At 33.4% G+C, this 24,493-nt stretch overlaps 1 protein-coding gene across 4 annotated transcripts in view; it reads right to left on the bottom strand.

Annotated features, from left to right (window-relative positions):
- Window positions 1-3,042: 3,042 nt before the first annotated feature.
- LOC111046393 (serine/threonine-protein kinase tricornered) overlaps window positions 3,043-24,493 on the bottom strand; it is a 325,540-nt gene continuing 304,089 nt past the window's right edge. For 2 of the 4 annotated variants that reach the window (XM_039429979.1, XM_039429981.1), the window contains 5 exons: window positions 16,006-16,145; window positions 11,233-11,412; window positions 9,219-9,394; window positions 8,609-8,747; window positions 4,150-7,385 (listed from right to left, as the gene is read on the bottom strand). In XM_039429979.1, coding sequence (XP_039285913.1) covers window positions 7,270-7,385; window positions 8,609-8,747; window positions 9,219-9,394; window positions 11,233-11,412; window positions 16,006-16,145 — 751 coding nt within the window. In that variant the 3' untranslated portion in view covers window positions 4,150-7,269. Of the gene's footprint in view, window positions 7,386-8,608; window positions 8,748-9,218; window positions 9,395-11,232; window positions 11,413-16,005; window positions 16,146-24,493 lie in introns of all 4 variants that reach the window. The other 2 variants (XM_039429977.1, XM_039429978.1) reach the window with 2 other exon arrangements.

The following is a 24,493-nucleotide window of genomic DNA, read 5'->3' as shown; positions in this document are numbered from 1 at the left end:
TCCCGCTAATCATAAGAAATTTGAATTTCCCGCTCAAATAGTATAAAAAATGAGAAATTTGAATTTCCCGCTCAAATAGCAGCTCATTTGCATATTAGAAATGACCAGATTTCTACCAGGGCATCAGAAACATGCAAGATGTACACAAACTAGATCAGTGTTGCCGGTTGCCTATGCTCACATTGGAAGGCGTTGAAAACCCTGCTACCTCTTCAAATGTTCTGAATCCCTGGTACAGAATTAAAAACCAACTAAAATACTACCAGGGTAACAGAAACATGACTGATTTGAGCGGGAAATTCAAATTTCTCAGGATTTTTGTGACTACTGAGCTCATATGTATTGGATGAGAATTAGAACAGCACAGCAGAAAAAAGCAACATTTTTCATGAATCCAAAAATTAATTAAAATCGCTAAAACTCTCAGCAATGATATAATTAATATTTGACGAGAGAAACAATATAATGTCATCACATTGGCGAAATTCCTTACCGTTCATTAGATATGGCCGTTTGAAAATTTGCAAATTTCATGTTTGAAGCCACATAACTCATACTGTATAAGTAGCTGGAGTGCCAAATTTGGCTCCGACATTTCTCAGGTCAAGTTCCATCTATTGTGCAAATTAGCGCCAAATCTAATATACTTTTTGTCTCTGTGTGTCTCACGATGTCCATGCTTCCTATCAATTTTTTGTGAAAAATGAAAATCGCTCAAACTTAGTGATCTTATGGTCTTTGATGCGAGAAACACGAATCTGGAATCATATTTGCAAAATTCCTCACCGTTCAGGAGATATAACAAAATTTCAGTCAAATCTGAGATACTTCTTGTCTCAGTGTGGTTCACGATACTTCCAATCAATTTTTTGTGAAAAATGGAAATCGCTTAAACTCTTTGTTCTTAGGGTCTTTCATGCGAAAAACATGAATCTGGAATCATATTTGCTAAATTCCTTACCGTTCAGGAGATATGACAACATTTCAGCCAAATCTGAGATACTTCTTGTCTCAGTGTGGTTCACGATGGTTAGGTTAGTCCATGCTTCCAATCAATTTTTTGTGAAAAATGAAAATTGCTTGAACTTTGTGATCTTATGGTCTTTGATGTGAGAAACACGAATCTGGAATCATATTTGCAAAATTCCTCACCGTTCAGGACATATGAACAAAATTTCAGCCAAATCTGAGATACTTCTTGTATCAGTGTGACTAACGATGGTTAGTCCATGCTACCAATCAATTTCTTTCCTGAGAGTTTGAGCGATTTTAATTTTTGACCGTTTTTGCAAAAATCCATAATGTTTTTTTATTCAGGGATTTTTCTTTAGCTAGGGGCACCAAATTTGGCTCCGACATTTGTCAGATCAAAATTTATTTATGGTGAAAATTTCAGCCGAATCTGAGACACTTGGATTTAGTCAAAACATTTCCATGGACATAAGTATACAGAGTGATTCATAATTATGGTAAAATAATTTAATACGTGATAGTAGAGGTAAAAATAAGAAAAAAAGTTCTTATAAACATAATCCATAAACGCTTCATTAGCGAGCTATACAGGGTGAAAGATTTCGCCCGGAATTCAGTTGAATTGTTTGGGGACTAGTTTTTGAAAAACTTATGCTGGATTCATATGGAAAAATATCTGAAAAATTTAATAAAACTAGTCTAGAAGCTATTCAGCATCGGTGTATTTCACCAGAGGGACTGAATTCCGGGCTAAATCTTTCACCCTGTATAGCTCGCTAATGAAGCGTTTATGGATATATGTTTATAGGAACTTTTTTTCTTATTTTTACCTCTACTATCACGTATTAAATTATTTTACCATAATTATGAATCACCCTGTATAATATTCATGCTTTTCATGAATGCAAAATGCAAATCTTCCAGATTTTATTGATATTCGGGCTATGTATAGAGGTTGACCTAACAAGTGTTGTGCTATAATATGAGACGTTTCGCTACAATACAGGGTGAGTTATTCACTCAAACATAAAATCTTCCCTCCACTCTTAGATCAGAAAAATCACTCATCTTCAAATGCTTATAACTCAAGAATAGCAGTGAATTTCAGGAGATTTGCATTTTTCATGAAAAGCATGAATAAAGTATAGTCCATGAAAATGTTTCGACTAAATCCAAGTGTCTCAGATTCGGCTGAAATTTGCACCATATGAATAAATTGAATAAAAAAAACTAAGAAATTGTAAAAAAAACACAGATTTATTGATACTTAGAAAGACCGGTTTCGGTTATTAATATAACCTACTAGTATAAATTCTGCTGCTCTTGTAGTTAGTTTTAGTTTATCAGAGATTGACAATGGTGTAATAACCGAAACCGGTCTTTCTAAGTATCAATAAATCTGTGGTTTTTTGACAATTTCTTAGTCTTTTTCATTCAATATGAGTAATTACCACAATATCAACTTCTCAACTACACAAAAAGTGATATAAATAAATTTTGACCTGACAAATGTCGGAGCCAAATTTAGCACCCCTTGCTACTACACAGAGTGAGTTATGAAGCTGCATACATAACATTTTTAAATGGTCACATCTTTTGAACGGTAGTGAATTTTGCTAATTTGATTGCAGTTTCGTGTTTCTCACACCAAAAAAAGTATAAATTCATGTATGCCTCATAATTGTAATATTTCATAGTATCCATTAGAAACAGGAATACGGAGTGAGATTTTAGAAATTCTCAACCGTTCGCGAGATTTAACCATTTTAATTTTTGTAATTTTAATATTTTGCACCTAATATTTTTGTACTTCCTCTGAAGTGGTGCGAATCTAATGTCAAATTCTGTCCTCTGTTCAAGAAATCATGTACCAACTTATTGGTATGGAAATTTTAGCATAAAGTGAAAAACATTCACGAATTAAATTTATTCATGTAATTCAATTACAATACACGTAATTTCCAACAAAAAAATATGTAGAGTCATGCACTCATACAACATTAATTCGAATATGTGAATTCTACATTCAATTTCTACAAGACGAACTGGAGATTCAAAAATCAAACCAACTTTTATTAGGTTCAATCGTTTATTATCACAGAATAATCTTGATAACATTTACACCTCTTCTATATAAAGGCTTCATCAATATATCATTGAAAATATATAATATTTATAACCAATTACAATTCTGAAGAATAGTAATTTATTAATTTTATCTGCAGCACGCCTCCTATTTACATTATCAGCATTCAATAATTCATCATCGATCGATGTAGTAGTAAAACGGTCACACGCACGCACTTACACACCCAGAAAACTACATCAACAATAAAACATAATTTACAAGAGTCGAAATCCGTTCAGTTTATAGTGTAGATCTCATCATTCACTAACTGCAAAATAATAGCAATCGACGCTCCAAAAACATCAGTTACCCACATTTTTTGAATATACAGTACATCTGTATACTGATATATCAGTAAACTAAATACTTCATTACAAATCCAACCGTTTTAAGATGCTTCCTGCAGCAAATCAACTATGAGTACCTATGTATAACAATCTTCATAAGACTATATTTACAAAAATCAAAATCCATTCTAAATTTACAATATCAAGCTTTACAACAATACAAAATAATGATAATAAATAGAAAATAATGAAACTATTGTTATTCATCTGAGTTCTCAACTATTATTATCATCGATTATTATTATTTCCCTAGAAAAAAATATAACACAATAGTAATAACAACAATTAAACCAATAAAAATAGTATAATACACAAGAGTTCCTTTTCGTCTTAAATTAGGAACTTGATAAGCCAACTCATAAGAGAGCAAACCACTAACAAATTAATAAAATAACAGAGATCGTGAGATTAAAGAACAATTAAAGTTTGCAAAATTAAATCTGATCATTTTATGGTAATCAATAGAATGTAAACGTTATTTGAACTGCAATGATGAAGGAAAATCTTAATTTCTTAGTGATATCCTAGAGGTATTCCTCAAACTGACTTCTGAAAATAATAAATAGTAATTAAATTATGTCAGATTACAGTTATCCTTAACAACAGGTTATCCCTAGTAAAAACAATTGAATAAGAATAGCCTGAATAATGAATATCATGGATGTTCCAGTTTTCATTAAATGAAACTGAAATTATATTTGGTTAGAACTAGAAGTATAAAAATTAATTCAACATTCAAAATGTTGTAGACCGCAAAAATTAGCAATAGACAAGTATGATATGATTATTAAAATTTAATAATGTGATCTTAAAGATTTAAATTTGATGAATTCTTAGTAATAAAGTAATTTCTTAGAGAAATTCAATGATGAGGAGAGTTGTTACTTTTCAGAAAAATACCACCCCTAATATATTATAGAAAAATACAAAAAAATAACAATTTGCATGCGCTATATAAATATAATTTACAAATACAATTTAATACTGCTCGATTCTTAGCTTGAATCTTAAACACTATCTTCAAATTTTCAATCATATTGATTCAGACAATTTTATTGAATAGTGAACATTACAGGATAGATTCAAAATTCATCAGGGTTGAAATCGAGAGAATAGAATCGTGGGTAGATTTCAGAAAATTGAAATTGTTCTTCAAGCTTAGAAATATCAACATATTTTTAGATAATAAATATTCTGAAATAAATATTGTTCACGATAGCTTACAATAATCTTTCAAATAAACTGATAAATAGAAATTATTTTCTAAAATATATTTTTTGCAATGATTTATATGGTGAATACAATAAATAATTCAATAACTACCCATCCCTGGGGGTCAATTATTAAAAAAACAGCTCAATAAAAAGACTAAAAACACGTATATACTAGGCAATTAGAAAAACTGTAAGCAATTGGTTATCTAGAAAGCAAACACTGTAATTGTTCGGATTCGTCTCTGTAATCTAGATTTAAGATTTTGAATTCCGGTATCGTTTATATTAGATACAGCCCTTAATTTTCATAAAATTATCAAACTAAAATTTCTTTGAAATGTATAATAAAACAACAAAAATACAAATTTTCCTACAAAAAACAAATTATTTCTTTCATAAATCAACTACTTTTCTATACTAAGAGATGAAATTCAGCGAAACTTTAACATAACTTCAAACTTATAGAAACAAAACAAATCTTAGATTGAATTCTATTTTTAGCATTACTCGTTTAGAATAGTGCATTTTCAAAAGTAATCTTCTCAAATTTATGAATGATTTCTCACTACGATTAAATTCTCTTTGTCAATGTAACTCAACTTTACATGCAATTTAATTCAATTTTTAAACTGGTCTGACACAAATTGAATGAATATTCAAATTTTTCCAAATAGTAGTAAAACCATTTTGAAAATCCTAAAGAAAAAAATTTGAAATACAAAAGAGAAACAGATTTATTTTCAGTGAAAATGCTTATTATATGCTAGATTTTCTTTATTTTTAGGCATAGTAACAGATAGTTTTGGCTAGAAGGACTAATTTACTACTGATTAACAGACTGCATACAATTCTACAATCCTTGGTTTCTAATGTTATGATAAATTGAGTGTAAATAAAGAATATCGGAGACTTTATGTAAGTTTGAATCAGAAAAAGTAATGTATATGTCGTATTTACAGACAAAAATAGGATTGATTAAATGAATTAACCATTATTCAATTACAGATTTAGTTTTGTAATTTAAAATCTAGAAATTTTCAACTAAAAATAATAAACTATTAAAATTGTGGTCTATATCACGCATTATACAGCCTACTACTCCTCAGTAGGTCATTGTAGCATTTTCAAAGTTAAATCTTCTATTGGATGTTATGATTTAAATAGTTTCTATGAAAACTATGCTTGTCCAAATTGATAAATATATTTATTATTTGCCGTTTCATCAATATTTTTTTCAGCAAAATTTTCTAGTAGTATTAAAAACACAAATAAAATACAAAACCGTTAAATTATTTGCAAAACGGATAATCAGTAGATTGGAGTCACGTGTTTTGCAATTTCCAATACTCAAATTGAATAATTATTGACAACTACATTCTTCCAATTTTGTTTCAAATTAATAAACCGTTCATGACAAACAATAAATAAAATTAGAAAATTTATTTATTCCAATACATTTGAAAAATTTGATATTTTCTTAGAGCACTTACTTGTCATTTCTTTTTTCCTTCAAGCTTTATCAGCATTTTATTCATTTCAATGATTGAAGTATTTTTGAACAAAAATTACAAATCAATCGCGATACCACTGTTATGCAATGTAAAAGCTTCTTCTTCTTCTTTATTATATTATTTCTCTGTTACTTCCATATTTCAGTTTCATAATCGTTTGAATATTCCACCAATTGCCTGGAGGGAAATCATCACAAATATACATATATTAATAATGATGAATTGAATTAAAATTTCATTGCAAAAATGAATAAATATGCAAGAAGAATATTATCAATAATGTATTGATATAATCAAATATTATATTTCACTGAATCATCCAAAAACTATTAATTCCGATTCACTTCCCAAAACAGTTTAATACTGTTTCTCGAATATTCACCCCTGTAGGCGCCTACGCATTGATATTCATTTCTTCAAAAGTAAAATAAAACTCAACATTAATTACAATGAACAATTTAAAAGATTGATATCTTCTCAATATTTACCCCATAAATAATTCCCCAAATCATTAAAACATTGATAACTCGTTCCATAGATATCAAACGGACACATCCGTTACAAATTAGATTAAAAGAGTTCAATTACTCACCGTAAACTCAATTCAAACAAAATAAAAACCTCGATATTCTTCTATGTACACACACATTCATATAGATCAAGCAATAAGTACCTTTTACAAGCCAAAACTTTAAGAGTTAGTTAATATCTTGAGCTTTTTTTCTATTTAGAGTGATGATTATTATTATTATTATTATTATCGCTGATTTATTTCAACTCAAATAATAGTTTCAAGATACTACTAAGAAAGACAGAGTTTTTGTTTCCTACATAAATTTTGACCTTTAAAGATTTTCAAATCATAGTTACAAGGTGGAAGGTAGAGCATCTCTTTCGGAGAGGAATATTATAAATAGGAAAAAACTGGTTTGGAGATGAATATTACAAATAGAAAAAAAACTGTTAAGTTTAGGAAGGCTAAACGTATCAAATCATAGTTACACAATCGTAAGAGAGTTGAAGGGCGTGAGGGGGTATGTGGGGGCGGGGGTGGTGATGAGAGAGGGAATGAGAGAGGGAAAGAGAGAAAGAGAGTGTTACTTTTTGGTAGGGGTGCCTCGCTGTGTGAGACCTTCGAATCGCTTGAACGTGTAGTTGATGAACACCCAATCCTTGTAGATAACCTCGCCGTCTTGAGGTTGTGGGGGTGCAGCTGAAAAAATTAATATTCATTATTTATTCATCAATTTATTTATATATTCATTATTTATTCATCAATTTATTCATACAGGGTGACACAATAACGGGAACTTTTGAAAACGTCATAAGACATTAGTGGGAAGGGCAAAAATGATTTTATTCAAACTAATGTAAAGTTCAAGACTTGACATTTGAGAATTATTAATAATATCTATAACTTTTTAACAACTACTTCTCTAAGATGGCTTCCTCCTGCACGAATACACTCTTGAAATCTGTGTTGAGATTCCTGAACATTTCAGCTGAGATATTGTTTATTTCATTTTGAGTCGTCTGTTATGTTTCAACCACAGTTATTGGTCAAGTTGTGAAAACGTTTGATTTGAGATAGCTCCACAAACAGAAAATCGCAGGTGGACAGATCATGGGACCAGAAAACGCAACCTAATAGTGAGATTACATGGTGGCTTTAACTTGTGCAACCGCAGCGATCCAAATGAGATCCGGTTTCGGAGGTCATTAAGATTGTTTGGTAGAGGTTGAACATAAACCCTCATCCTCAATGAAACCCCATCGGAAGAAATCCATCGATGAGCGAGGTGGCCATGCAATTGACCCTGCATTGTAAATCCAGCGAACTTGAAAGCGAATGTCTAGAAAATCGCGAACTTCTCTTTGGAAATGAGGTGGTGCAACGTCATGCTGAACAAGATGAACAAGTGCCCTTTTACTTTCACCACGACGGTGAACCAGCTCATTTCCAAAGAGAAGTTCGGGATTTTCTAGACAATTGCTTTCAACTTCGCGGGATTCACCATGCAGGGCCAATTGCATGGCCACCTCGCTGATTTAAGATCAATGAATTTCTTCCTGTGGGGTTTCATTAAGGTTGAGGTTTATGTTCCACCTCTACCACACAATCTTAATGACCTCCGAAAACGGATCACATTCGGATCGCTGCGGTTGCACAATTTGGGTCTGATATTGTGGTACGAATGTGGCAGAAATCGATTATCGGTGGGATGTATGTCGCATTACCAACAACGGCTGTCACATCAAACCAAAATAACACCCACACCTTAAACTTGAAGTGTTTTGTAACAAAATGACACCTTTCTCAATTCTGTAAGTGACTTCAATAAATATTTATGTGCTATCAAAGTTGTAAAGTCCTTTTATAATCACCCTGTATACATGGCTGAGTATATGAGTAGATGGGGTAATAGCACTACTCACGTATTTCGAGCTTGACGTCGGGGAAGTCGTCGAAATTGGATGTGTCGTCTATGGATCGGACGTCGACCGGAATGGCGGCCGGCCGCTCACGGATGTGCTCCCAGTCCACGCCTCTGAAGAACGGCACCTGCGCGCGCACCTACAACACACACAAACACGCCAATATTACTATTGCTCTCTAATGCCGGCGCCACACTCTTGTCGAGTGCGTACAAATGACGACGAGCGGGAGAGTGTGGATGGCTACTATGGCAGCTCTCGCCTTTTGCTCAAATCAAATATTTATCATTGCATTTATACAATATAAATAGTGTCAAGATGAAAATAAAATAATAATTCACAATAATCAGTTGAGAAAGTCTTGTATGGGCTAGTTGAAATTAAATATCTTTTCAATTCATTCTTGAAATCCGCATCATCCTTCTCCCTGATATTAATTGGTAGCTGATTGAAGAACTTGGCTCCATGTAGGAGGGACGTTTTTCAAAGAATTGTCTCCTATGTTGTTGAAGTGCATACGTTCTTCTTGAGAGTGTATTATATTGCTAATAATTTCAATATTATGTAACTATTATTTCAGTAAATGATCAAACGATTGTTGGTGTAATACCTCTTCTACGCCGCGGGCGCCTCCAAGCCTGCGCTCCGCCTCACAGCAGAACCTTGCCATGGCCTCTTTGGCCTCCTCTGAGATGGGCACCTCGGGCGGAAATGTCAGCGTGTCGCGCCACGACATCACCTTCCTATATGTCTCCTGAGGGTTCTCGCTGCAGAACGGCGGGTAGCCTAACACACAACAATATCAATCAAACATTTAAATTCACAATAATATTCACTATCACACATATTTACAATGTTTAATAAATAAATACCTCTGACAATCAGAAATAACATTGCCATCAAGAATTGATGAATTATTGTAAAAGGGCGTAACTCCAAAAAGCTCTTTGTGTATCTTTTCGGTTGCAATAAATAAATAAATAAATAGATTTTACTGTCGTAGACCAATATAGGTAATTGACAAGTACCTAAGTCATGGTAATACAATTACAATAACATAAAATTATTAATAAACTTAATATTCATAGTCAGAGATAACATTGTCATCATCGATATCATTGTCACAAAGAATGTTTGATGTTTTTGAACAGGTAGTATTATAGTCTAGTGACCCTCCGCCGAAAGGGCAAAGCTACAGGACCCGGACTGTAAAACTGCGGAAGAAAATCATAACCTCAATCATATCCTACTTCGGGAATGAAATAGTAAGGGTTATTGTTCAATATTGCTCTGAACAAGAAATACAAAATTCTTCTAAAATACAACGATTTAACATAGAGCCCATTCTGGGAACATGGAAGGTGGTAAATTGTCCGATTCAAAATCTACCCGGTAAAAAGTTCCGCGTCCCATGGGAACAATTTTGACAGATTCTGTACCAGAAACTAGTTCCAGTAACAAATTCCTGCCCCACAGTTGAAGCCTGGTAAATTGTGACAGTTCACATTTGAAGAGCTTTCATTGGTCGATTGAATAATATTGTAGTCTGCTTGCTTCTCTGCACATGCGCAGCCAAAACAAGCTATTTTCTGCTTTTTCCACATTTTAGAACCATTCTTCAATACCAGCTCAACTATTGTCTATTGAACTATTATGAAAAGTCAACCTGTCCTGATGACAACATAATGATAATAACAATAATAATAATAAAATGTTTCCATTTACAACATAGCCAACCTAGAACCTATAAAGTATTCTTTGATCTGGCACCAGCACCAGCTACTTGATTTGAATTTGTACTATTGCTTTGAATCATGAAATTAATTTAATAATTGAAATAATTATTATGATAATACACTAATATCGGGGCACTGAGCCCATCGAGCTTCGCTCATTATTTTTATTTATTGATAAACAGAACACAATTCTCTAAAATGATCGTGTTTATATTTCACAGCTGGCTATACGTCAGCTTATGAATTACGGGGATGCGATATTTTGATTTTCCACAGAATCACTCGCTCACTTTTTACTATCCACAGACTATGTTGTTCAGCAAGTTTTCCCAAGGATGAGACCTAGTGCAATCGAATCATAAACCTACTATGTTCCAAATTTCGTGAAAATCGTTAGAGCCGTTTTCGAGATCCGTTGAACATAAATAACCAGGGGCCTGTTTCATAAAAATTTAGAAATCCTGTAATACAGTAACAGCTGATTTTATCGGCTATATTGAGCATGTAATTGGAATGGTGATTCTCCTGTATTACAGGACTTGTAACTTTTATGAAACAGGCCCCAGATATAGACTAAATATAAATAAATAACCAGATATAAAAATACAGAAATTGCTCGCTTAATATAATAGGACAGCAGCCTTTGTCAATTTACGCAGTTACTCTACGACAATGTTTGGTGGAAATTGATTTCAAAAGTGCGCGCCAAAAACTTGATCCGAAGATCTAGAGAGGTGTTTCATGGGAATAGTAGTTTTGCACCAGTCACGTGATGGAACAGTTTACGATTGGAACTGGAACAATTTACTTTACACAGAACGGTACACATAGTAGATGGAGGAAGCAAGTCGGAGAATTTTGTGGAAATAATGTAGAATGCTTACTCACCAATCAACATTTCGTACATGATGACGCCGAGGCTCCACCAGTCGCAGGCGGGGCCGTAGCCGGTCTGCAGGAAGACCTCGGGAGCGATGTAGTCGGGTGTGCCCACCGTGCTGTAGGCCAGCGCCCGTCGGTTCTTCTTCCAGCTCTCCGCACGTCGTTTGCTGTCCATTGGACTGGATGCTGAACAAAACACAACAGAGAAAACTGATTAGAAAAGATTTTATAAAATAACTCATGTTAGAAGGAGGTAAGGTTAGGTTAGGTGAGTTTTAAACCAACTCACCTATTGAGTTGGTTTGAATGAAATGTTCTAGACGTTTGTGTTCATTGAGCTTGAAGCTGAACAAAACACAAAACTAATTAGATCAGAGCTGATAGAATAAATTATGAAAGAAGAGGATTGAGTTGCTTACTATGAAATACTATTTATATGATTACTGTGAACAAATAAATTGATTATTATTATTACTATGAAATACTGTTCTAGTCGTTTGCTGTCCATTGGACTGGATACTGAACAAAATTAGACACCAATTAGAAAATATTTTATAAAATAAATGATGAAAGGATAGGAATGTGTTGGTTACGATGGAAGGTTCTAGTTGTTTGCTGACCATTGGGCTGGATACTACAAAACACAACAGAGAACACTAATTACATCAGAGTTGATAAAATGTATTATTTTGAAAGAATGTGATGAGTCTAAACTCAACTACAATGACAAAAGTCCTGATTCTACAATGATGAATTCTAAATGATACAAGATTATTAACATTTAAAAACTATACTCTGTCCAGACTGCCATGAATGCTGAAAGATTAAGCCGACCCTCCTTCCCCCACGCGCAGGCACACACGCCCGGCCTACCTGCGCCATTGATATACTATGTAAACTACGTAGTATACAGGTAGGCAGACCGTCCCTTTACTCACACACACAAAAGGAGACAGCGCTTGTGTGTGTGTGTGTGTGTGTGTGTGTGTGTGTGTGAGTAGTAGGAGGGTCGGCCTAAACCTTCAGAGCTCATGCCTAGTTGTACAGAGTATAAAACCTAACCCTAACATCATCTAAAGGTGCGTACAGACTTACGCTCTGCTCCGCAATCGAACGTTACACAAGCAGATCGCAAGATGATCGTGGGTCGAGCATGAGCAGAACGCGTACAGAGCGCGTAAATGTTGCTCCCGGTTTGATTTTTTAGCCGTTCGTGTGCAACGGGCAGGCTTTGGGAAACTTTTTCCAAAGTTTATGAATTTGCATTTAAATTTAGTTTTTCATATTGTGTAAACATTTTTTTTGTGTGTTGTGAATAAATTGAATTGAAAAAAATGCTTGTAAGTGCTATTTGTTGTAAGATTCTCAACAATTTATAAATAGAGGTTTCTTCAATTCTTCAATTCTACCAGTTCCATAACTATAGTGAGGTTCACGTTATAATGGCAGTGGAGAAAGATAGGAGAAAAACGTTGCCGAACCTCTGTCTTGTCAATGCCTTCTATAGAGGGTAGCAGATACAGGCTTATTGATGAATATTAACTGATGAATAAAACTTGAAATAATCAGTTATATTTTATTAAGCAATGCATTATATTTTCTAATAATTTCATAATGAATTTAGCCTACATAATTAAGATGAAATATTTTGTTAATTAATTATCAATTCTACATTGTTAAAAGACGATCTGGCAAAAGAGCAAAGCGAGAAAGAGATAGCGCTATCTGCTTTGTTGAATGACAACATATGTAATGTAATAATAGGATAGCAATACCATTGTTAATCAAACACTGCCATTATAACGTGGACTTCACTATAGTAGGCCTAATTCGCGATTTAATAAGTGAAACAAATCGAGTCAAAAGATTCATTTCACTTGAACACGATTTAAAAGATTGTGACTAAAAACTGAACGTTCATTGATTTTGTACCATCAACAAATTTAATTTTCCTAAAATGTCCAATAAAAAAAGGTAAACAATGCTAAAATAGTTTTGATTCATCCTGTCCTTCCTCTCCTTAGCATCATTTCAATGATATAAATGCTTATCGTATAATACATCAGACCTTGACCTTGAATTTCCAGCATCTCTCTAGATCAGTAATTTAGATTGCATCCAGCAAACAGAACACAGCATTTCCTTGCAGGTTGGACATTCACCAACGACAAAAGAATGCTATTCTTGTATCAAGGTTTCATTCTGCAACCATATCTAACAACTAAATTGAAGCCAAGTGGTTCCAGCCAATTTCTCATTACTGGCTCAGATCGTATCGTTGAATGTAACAAAGATGGAGCATGTCACAACACTGCTCACACTAAATAGCATAAAACTACCAAGGCAGCTGAGTGCAATAGAATCTTGTTTCCTGCAGACGTTTCTCCAAAAATTAAAACGTTTCTGTAAGAGTTACTTGCACTTCAATACCATATAAAACTTCAGTAATTCCATATAGGTTTCTAAATTCATGATTTACCTGAAATTAACTCTGTTATTAGGAAATTGAACATTATAATTTGTAATACCAAGAAGTAGATTAGAATATTTGATAGACATCCTTATGCATTGCCAGATAGAATATGTAATATGGACAAAATTAATGTATCTCAAATGAACATAGAATGTTTCGAAGCTAATGCCGATAAAGTAGCATATTATTTTCTCTCGACTTTTCTCTGCTTTCAACTCGGTAAGCTTTTAATGATAGTAGCATGGTTGTTTACAACAAATTATTGTCGATACAACAACCCAAACAGCCATTAGTTGATTACACACCGATATGCACTGCCGTTAATGTTTTGGAGATTATTCAAAATAAGTTATTGAGGTATCCATTAGAGCATTAATGTTATATGAAATTATAAATAATAATATATTCATGCCAGATTCAATCAATTTGTAAAATTTCCATGTTCCATGGAATAGGATAAGACTTAATATGCTATTTCAAATACCGTTTGTCAGAACCGCTCACCATTTCAATTCCTACCTAAATTGAACAGTAGACTAAACCCATTCCTTGACCCCCCTCCAATTCTATGACCGCTACAATACATTCAAAAAATCTTGTGAGAAATTATGTTGCTCAATTGATGATTGAATTACAGAGAATCGGGGTGATTTACAGCATTTATTTAGGATTTTCGTTAAATAATAATTATATATTAATTAGCATTTTTAATAAATGCATTTTCTATTTAATTCCATCTGTAAACTGGTTGGCCGCTACGGCTTCTTATAAAATGAGAGCTGCTATCCAGAGATTGTCAGTTTGGTGTAAGGGTAAGCATTCCTGACTGGCAATTGGGAGGTACCGGTTCGATCCCGGGCTGGCAAATAATTTTTGGATGTAGTTCTCATCGAATTTCCATCTAGCTGTTAACCCTGTTGTCAATGTCTGCAGTAGCAGAAGTCTTCGAGTGATTTACAGCATTTATTTAGGATTTTCGTTGAATAATAATTATATATAGCATTTGAATTAATGCATTCTCTATTTAATTCCATCTGTAGATAGAATTATTATTTTTGGGCTCTATTAACTCTTTATTTTTTCAATTGTTTCTTCTTTTCTTGGTATATACATATTTTTCATACCCCTTCACTAACTTTCCTGAATCTAACTCAAATATCGTTCTCTTCTAACCTTATTAGTTATACTGAATCGTTGTGAATATTTAATGAAGTGCGATATTATTTTCTTTTGTTTTCCTTTTTAATTGTAAAGTTATATATAACTTCACTTTACACGGACACCGACACGTCAGGACATGACATAATTCACCCTGATGGACAGTATTAGAGGAGGCTGTGGTGTTTAACTGCGCGAGGTCTACTGTTCACAGAACTACTAGTTTCAACAAATTCATAAGTATGAATTTCAAAGTATGAGTTGAAACTAGTTGTGATTTGTTGAAATAAAAAGATGGTACTTGATAACTTAGATTGTGTTTAAAATGTCAAGATTATATGAGAGAAAAGTGACTGTCCCAAAGGTTAGTGTGACATCAAATCTCTCGCCATATATCTATGAGTGTGATCCACGCACAAACGTTACTGGATCATCAGGTGGTTTATCCTCAGAATTTTAAAAGTTATAATAAATTTTACTGTAAATAATTCAAAACTTAGGTTAAGCGTAAGTTAGACCAAGCTGAAGTTGAGTTAATTCAATTTAATTAAACTTGAGTTAAATTGTTATTGAGCATAAGGGTCTGAGCATAAGGAGTTGAACTCAAGTTAAACTTGGGTTAAGCGTAAGATAAACCAATTGAAGTTGAATTAATTCTATTCAATTAAACTTGAGTTGAATTGAAGGTTACGATGGATTATTAAGTAGGGGACGCGACAGTCGAGGACTGCGACATTTGATAACTGATTTTCAGTCCTCTACGGTCGCAGTCCTCAAATGTCGGGGCTGTGCAAGAATTAAAAAGTCCTCAAGAATTAAAAAGTCCTGGCGCAGGCGACATTTGAGGACTCTTTACCAGGAGTCCTCTACGGTCGTAGTCCTCGACTGTCGGGGCTGTGCAGAATTTAGAGAGTCCTCTACGGTCGCAGTGCTCAACTGTCGAAGTCCTCACTGTCGCTTCTGTGCTTTTAGAAGAGTCCTCTTCTGTCGGTGGCCTCGTCGATGATAGTAAGAATAAAGCATAAATGGGATGTGAACTCACTGATGGATCGGGGACTCACTGAACTCAAATCGGATGATTTGGCAAGACTGAGATCCCGGTAGAATAAATTTGGTAAGAATAAAGTACAAATGAGGTATGAACTTACTGAAATCGGATGGTTTGGCTTGACTGAGATCCCGGTAGAAGTCGGTTCGGTGGGATTTCTTGAGACCCGTGCATAGGCCGAAATCGGACAGCTTTATGTGCCCTCTAGCGTCCAACAATAGGTTATCCGGCTTTATATCCCTGTTAGAAAACACAAAACCCAAAATTCAACAAAAATTATAGATGGAAATTACTGAGATATTGCAATTATTTAAATGCTAATGAATTAATTATTATTATTGAACGAAAATCCAAATTAGATGCTGTAATTCACCCCGAGACTTCTGCTACTGCAAATATTGTCAACAGGGTAAACAGCTATTTTTGAATAGTAGCGCTCATCGAATTTCCAACTAGCTGTTTACCCTGTTGTCAATATTTGCAGTAGCAGAAGTCTTCGGGGTGAATTACAGCATTTAATTTGAATTTTCGTTTAATAATAATAACAAATTATAGTGCAAAAAGTACTGGATAAGATTAATGATTGTTGAATAGAACATAGTACCCATCATTTCCAAATCAATTTTCTTGGTTTTCTTATCCATTAAATGAATAGATAAAAATTATTATTCTGGGAAATTACAGTATTAACACCTACAAGGAACATTTGAGTAGATGGTTATTAGAAATTTGCAGGGATGCTGCAGAGCAACTGATTCAATCCACCTTCACATTCAGAACTTGAACTCATAGTAAATTTGCCATTTTTAATGAGTAGTATCATAGAGAAACATAGCATAAGTAGATATCCCATGGTATAGGGCGTTTATGTCGCAACTTTTACTGTTATCTCAAGCCAATTACTGTCTATTATTGTCGATTTTTACTGTTTTGACCGGGAATGTATGAACGGCACAATATGAGAGACTACCAGCGTCATAAAACTTCACAGGAAAGAACTACGTGGACTACGCGTATCAGCTTGAGATAACAGTAAAAGTTGCGACATAAACGCCATATACCATGGGATATCTACTTATGCTATTGTTTCTCTATGGTAGTATAGTCTTTAAGCTACTATTTATATATTTGACTGTATATACTAATAGCCAGTATGGAATTTCTTTGTGTGCAATTTATATTCTTGATTTTCTGAAGAATGTTAGTAGATTCAATTACAATAGTTTTAATTATAATATGTACAAAACATAAGAATATACTCTCAATCAACTTGAAAGAACTCACTCTCCACTCACAGACTCAAGTCTTTGTGGAGAGTATTCACTGTTAAATTTTAAATGAATTTTATAAATTTGTATTATGTTTTTGTGAATAAAAAGCTATTTGATTTGATGCATATTTTGTTTGAATACCAAAAATTTGAAAATCGTATGGTATGACAGTGAATCTAGTCTTCTAGTCAGAGAAATAAGATCATTTAAATTGATATTAGCAACACTTTCAAACGTCATCTCTATTATAATCTTGTATCAAATCTGCCCTGCGAAAGTTTGCCATCGCTGTAAAAGCTTTGTAACATGGGAATAGGTAATATTGAATTATTACTCTTCTACACAATCATGTACTAAGGATTACACATTCAAAATATTAAAAAAAAATTTTTACACTAATGATCACATTAACAATAATTCTCACTTTTCCTGTCATTTCATATATAATGAGGTCCACGTTACAATGGCAGTGGAGAAAGACAGGAGAACAGAGTTGCCGATTCTCTGCCTTGTCACTGCCTTCTGATAGCTCATAGATACTGGTATATCTGATGTAATATTAACTGTTCATTCTTGTTTAAATAATAATAAATTACGTTTCATTCGTCAAGAAATACATTCTTAGATTATTAAATGATACATTTTCATTATTGAGATTGAATACTTTATTTATTAAGGCTGTGCAAAGGCTAAAAATAAACTTTCTAATGGTGATATTTTTCACAGTTTTTCGATTTGTAAATCATCAAGATATCAAAATGAAAACGTTTTCGCAGGAAAACATTTTTTCCAATCATTAATTTTTGAGATATAAGCGCCTAAAGTTTGAATTTTTGGGACTGAACATTTCAAATTCGGTAAGAGATAAATCCATGAGATTTAGAGGATAAATTCTTCATGGTATTGTTAATTGAATGAAACAAAAATTTCCTAAAAATATCAAATTTTGAGAAAGTTATTCAATTTACCAAAAATAACTCAAAAGTATGTTTTGGTAAATTGAATAACTTTCTCAAAAATTGATATTTTCAGAAAAATTTTGTTCTATTCAATCAACAATACCATGAAGAATTTATCCTCTAAATGTCATGTATCTCTTACCAAATTTGAAATGTTATGTCCCAAAAATTCAAACTTTAGGCGCTCATATATCAAAAAGTAATCATCGGGAAAAATGTTTTCCTTAGAAAACGTTATAATTTTGATAGCTTCATGATAATAAATTATACAAATCGAAATCTTTGAGAAATATCACCAGTAGAAAGTTTATTTTTAGCCTTTGCACAGCCTATTTCTTAATGATCTATTGATTATATTTACAGATGGAAATTATATAATATATTGTAGGATTATCCTTAGTTCTCTCCTAATCAGTGCTTCTTTGTAAACATATAAATAAATAAAATATAATAATATAAATTCATTTATTCTTCCAATTGATAAATTAAACATAATCAGGAATTATGAAAAGTAGAGCACATCACAACAATATTGCAAATTATAAAAATAAAGATAATAAAATAATTCAATTACACGTTGTACAAAGAAATCACAATAACTCATTTACATCAATATATAATTTTACAAGAATAAATAATTTCAAGTACCCCGAGGACTAAAAGTCCTGTTATATTAAAATATAAAGTTATATAAAATTACTGAGATATTGCAATTATTCAAATTTTTAAATAGTGGTTGTCACGTTATTCTTTATATTTAAATAACGATTAGCCTCCTGCTTGGCATCAGTCGGTAAAGCATGAGATTTAATATAATTAGGTCGTGGTTTTTCTAATAGTATTCAGTCTTAAAAAATCTTGATAGGCCTAGATATGGGCTTCTCCTATAACTCTTGTAATTCAATAAATAATAAGTATATATATAAATGATACTTATACTATAGAGATGAGGAATATAAAATAAATTGCACACCATGAAAATTTCACACATATATTACACAAATAATGCAAAGATCAATCGAGGCAAAAAATATATATAGAGCGATAAAAATATAATATAAAAAATAGAACAATATTTGAAATTAATAAAAATATCACAGGCTAAACTTTATATTCTAGATTTGTGGCACGAATCATTACCATGTGCCTTTATCTTGAAATCATATGCATTCTTTGGCATGTAGCTGTGACATGTACTTGCTAATACTTGTCGGCTTGGATAATTCAATCAAAAATATGTGCTCTAAGATCAGCTTGATAAATTAGCCACTAATAATCCAAATATATATATATATTAAAATCTCTAGTATTTAGTAGATTTATTTGTATCGAATATATATTTTCATCTCAGGGTGCAAGATTCGGCACCTGACGGAATAGGTAGAGCCATTCATCTAGTGAATTAGAACTATGATAAATTATCGCAAATTGTATTGCAAAAAATTAAATATTGTATGCATACGTTTGATAGCCTAGATTTCGTACTTCTTTGATTAAATAGAAATTTCTAAAAATATTGATCTATATATTTTTCTTTCAATTAAATACCTTTAATACTAATTTTACTTGCGCAAGTATTACTCTTATTAATTTCTTAATTTATAATAACCCTTTCGGCGAGCTAGCTTTGATCATCAGATTATTTCGAAGCACTAGGGCGCCCATCACTAAATCAAATTTAATCACTCACGTGTCGAAAATCTTCTTGTAAGCCGCCGATGTCGATCCAACTCCATGCGGTCCGGGAATATGGTAGCCGGAATCGTCTCCTCCAAGGGGTTATAAATTTAATTAAAATGAAAAATGACTTCTGCTTCACAATAGCATCACGAAGTCTTTTAAGAAATTTAATAATTTACTTTAACTTTAATTTTTACAAAATTATTAATAAGGTACTTCGCTCTAAAATATTTGGGGTCCTCTTATGGTGGCATCTGGCTGGCGAGTGCTGGTTCTTCCTTTTCAAGTTTTACAGATCCTCTTTCCGACTTTCAAATTAGCATAAAATTTAAATATCTCAATCCTCCGCCATTAAATTCAAATAGATCTTACAAAAAATGCCAAAATATTGCTTAGATTATATGATTAATAATTTCTTTGCATTCGAGCCATATTGATAACATAGATTACACAAATTTTTACACAAAATCTAGTACATTTATATAAATATATATAAATATTTTGAATTGGCCTACAGTTGCCGCCTATTAACTGCCGTTTTACTATTGGTGCATGCAAATTTTATTAGGTATTCATGCGCCTGGTAACTCTTATTTCCTGAATACATTAAATTATTTTTATTTGGTTTTTTATTTATGCTCTTTGCATGCTAGTTAATATTCTATATATTAATATTAATTCCATGCTAACTAATAATTAGCCACGTGGACGGGTGTTTTTTCACATTGCACACCATCCGAATGCAATAAAGCTCTGCCAAGGGGTTTTGGTCAGATTCTACGTTCTTCGGTTTGATCGATCTCTAGGTCACCGATCCGTGAATACATCTACATAACCTCAATCTTCAAATATTTTATAAATAATCTATTTATGAGTAGTAAACTTCCTTCAAATCCTTTTTAAGTTCTTGTACCATTTAGCCAGAACAAGCTGATGCTATCTAATCTTGTTTATTATCTGCTTGGCGATATTAGCCAATTACTTTATTTTTAGACCTATTACTATTTCTGTTAGGGCTTTTCATCTACCCAGATTTAAATATGTTACACGCGCCCCTGGGTTTGAATTCAAAATATTTGAGAATCACAATGTTTTTAATGAAAACCCACCCTTCAATACATTGATATACACTATACTTTATTTATAAATTATACTCTCCTACTTCTATCACATTCCGCAGACATATTTGCTGCATCTCCTTTATACCTTTATCAAAAACAATAACAAATTCTCCTCCTCAACACACATAAAAATATCATAAATATAAACTTCTAAACGCACTCCTCCTGACACATTTACAACACAGTAATTTTTAAATTCGCCGCTTGCAGGGCCGCCAACTTAACTACACACATTTCATAATTCTCATAAATGATTCCTTTTAGACAATAATTTCGATTCATAAACTTCTGGGCTTATATCTTATAGTATTTCTTAGGTCTTAATATAAATAATTTTCTATACATCAGGTACAATACTTTCTTTTGCTAATGGCTCTTTGGTTTTGGTAACTGGTATTCACTTTAAGTCTTTTCAGGTAACAAACGTGGCATAATTAAAAGTAATAAATATAAAAACATATAAATAAATATATCGACATTAATAAATATAATAAATAACAATAATAAATAACTCTTTGGGTACAGTACTTCTTTTTATAAACATATGTTCAACAGACATTACATTCATTTGATTTGGGTGGCTTTGGTCAGCTGGTCGCTGTTCTACAATTCATAGTGTTACATGTTACATCAGAATTTGCTATCGACTTTCATAACTAACCTAACTGCTCAATTTTTTCTCTTAAAAAGGTAATTAACAAATTTTAATTTTATTATCCCCGCTTGTGTCCTTTTTTATCTGATGTATATAATTTAATTACATATTTAAAAGTTATTCTTTTTCTTATTGCAGGCTTCTAACGGTTGGAAGGAATTAAAACATTGGATTGTTGCCACGCGGTCCTATACCAAGATTAAATTTATTAAGGAAGGTTAGTAATCGGTTTGATAATAATGTTTTCCTTGATTTCTTATCATATTTATTTGAAATTCGACGATATTGCATGTAAAAATCCCGTGGTTTACTTGCATCTTCTTGCATTCTGTTTGTAGATGTTGTAGGCTGGCTAGGTTATCTGCTATCCGGTTGTTGATTGTTGAGGCTGTCCTATTATTAATCTATCCTTCATAAATTTAAAGCCCCGGTATCTTGTATACTTTTTTAAATAATTCCTTGATTCATTAATGGTAGTTCCTTTCAATCCATTCTTATTCCAATCAATCTGTACTCTTAACTCATCCTTCCTTTCATTATTTTCATCTAATATTCTTAATTTCGGCTCATTATAACCCATTAGGCTTGCAACAATAAACATTCTTATAATATTAAATTTCCAATTATCAATCATAGATTCATTTAATAATAACAATATAATATTTTCCATCCTATCTACAACACAGTCTTTTATTAATATCACAGCCATTATTACAAACATTAAACACCATAACAAAACATTTATCATCTTTTTAATAGTATTATCTCTCATCATATAATATCCAGGTACTTTCACTTTCTTAATATTATTTTTTAATTCTTCCATTATTCTCAAACACTGTTTATCCTTAATTAATCTCCACAAGTAGTCCACTTTTATATTGCCCATGCACGAATCAATCATAGTTTTCCTATCAGTAGCTCCGTTTTTAATCCATTCCTTTGTTCCGTTTTTATCACATTTCTCTAGCCCATTCTTCCGGTCACATCGTTGATTGGCTCTCTTAAAACGTATGTGCCGCGGATGCACGCCGTCGGTCCGCTCCTGTCTTCCTCGGTGCCGGTCCGGTGTCCTCTTCGGGCGTTTGAACCGTGCATGCGGCCGGTATGCGCGCGCGCGGTTCCTCCTTTTCTTTCGCCTCCGGGCCTTACGATGCATGCTCTTACGGTCCTGTATGCTGTCCTCCTCGTCCTGATACTGGTCGGGTGTCCTCGGGCGCCTCCGTCTCCGGGCCTTGCGGTGGTCGCTCCTCTTATCCGGTAGTCCGTCCTCTCGGTCTTCCATCTTGGGGTCCTTGGTCCGCTTCGTGGTACAATGATGGGGTGCATAGATTCTGTGCGCGGGTGCTTGGTGGCGGTCTCCTCTGGTAACTATTTATTTTGGCAGTGGTGGATTTCAGCATTATTATAATGTGTCGGTTCTTGTTGTAGGGTTGTGGCCGGTAATGATTCTTCGGGGGCGGGCTGCTCTTCGTTGGGGAACAGGAAACTTAATAGAGGCTGATGCTTGCGGCTGGCTTTAATTGCATGTTTGGCGGCGGTTTTTTGTGGTAGGCTGTCTTGTATTAACATCTGTTTTTCTAATATTTTCGGTAAACCGTTCACAAAGGTGGTATATGAGGCTGTAGTATCTTTATTTTCTCTATCTATTTTTTCTGAGCTTGCGTGGTGTATCGGGGTATCATGTAGTCGTATTTTTTAGCTGTAGTCTTCTCTGCGTTTGGTGGGGGGGTTGTCTTGTGTCCTTGTTTTTTATTTGATCTGGACGCATGCTCTAATGTGTAGTTTGTACTTATTTGATGAGGTGGCGGTTTGTAATTTCTATTATAATTATTCTGAGTGTAATCATTATTTGTGTTAAACCGATCATGGCCATAATAATAATTTCTTTCATAGGTTTGCTGTGGATAATGGTTTGTTTGACGATTCTGAAAACTTCTATTATTCCAGCTGTTATTTTGATTATGATTATAGTGGCGTTTAAATTGAGGGGTAGATCGTGAGCGATCATATGATACCGGTTCATATTTTTGGCTGTTATGCGGATTAAATTTTGAATTATGTTGATTTGATGCGTATCTCTGGTCTGAGCGGTGGTTTGATATTGCCATTGCAGACTGTATGCCATATAAATGATTAATCAGCTGCTTGCAATCAGTAATGGGTTGTGTGGCGAGTGCCATTCTAACTTGATACGGTAGCTTCTTTAAAATAATACTTGCTAATGCCGATTCGTTAATGGGCTCGCTCAATTGAGAATTTTTAAACTGTAGGGCAGTGACGAAAGTGGTACATGCACCGTCTAAGTTAGGGTTGAAATCGCATGATATAATGTCCGCTAGCACGTCCAACTGTTTACTTCTGCTCCAATACTGTTCCAGGAAGACAGCTACAAACTCATCCAATGATGTAATTCATGGACTCTACTCCGAAAGAACATCAGGGTTCGCCAATCAATAAACTAGTCAAACGAAGACGCCAAAAATTCCAAGAGGTGGGTGTTAATGATTGAACTAGTTTTATCTGATCTATAAATTCTTTAGGTTGGAGATAGCGGTCTGTATTGTCAAAACGGCCTAATTCATTGAAACTGTGTAGTGAATCAAACGTTGCTATGGGAATAGGCTCTATATTCTCGTGCGGAAATTGATGTATTTGACTTTCAAGTTGTACCAACTTCTCTTGGGCCTGTTTCCAATGACTAGAAGCTTCTGTTTCATTATCTACTACTTCGGCATTTAATTCAGATGAAAATATTGCTGTTCTCCAACGGCTGTCTCCAATGAATTAAGTTGTACTTTGTTTTGATTTATATCAGAATTTGGTGAGCTATTTCATGAATTTGCAAAGTATTTTGTGCTGGTAGGTTATCTATTCTTTCGTTTAACTCACAAGTGACAGT

The sequence above is a fragment of the Nilaparvata lugens genome, chromosome 6 (genome assembly GCF_014356525.2).
Source record: "Nilaparvata lugens isolate BPH chromosome 6, ASM1435652v1, whole genome shotgun sequence".
Classification (NCBI taxonomy): Eukaryota; Metazoa; Arthropoda; class Insecta; order Hemiptera; family Delphacidae; genus Nilaparvata; species Nilaparvata lugens.
The sequence above is the reverse complement of the archived record's forward strand: the minus strand, read 5'-3'. Positions and strand labels throughout refer to the sequence as shown.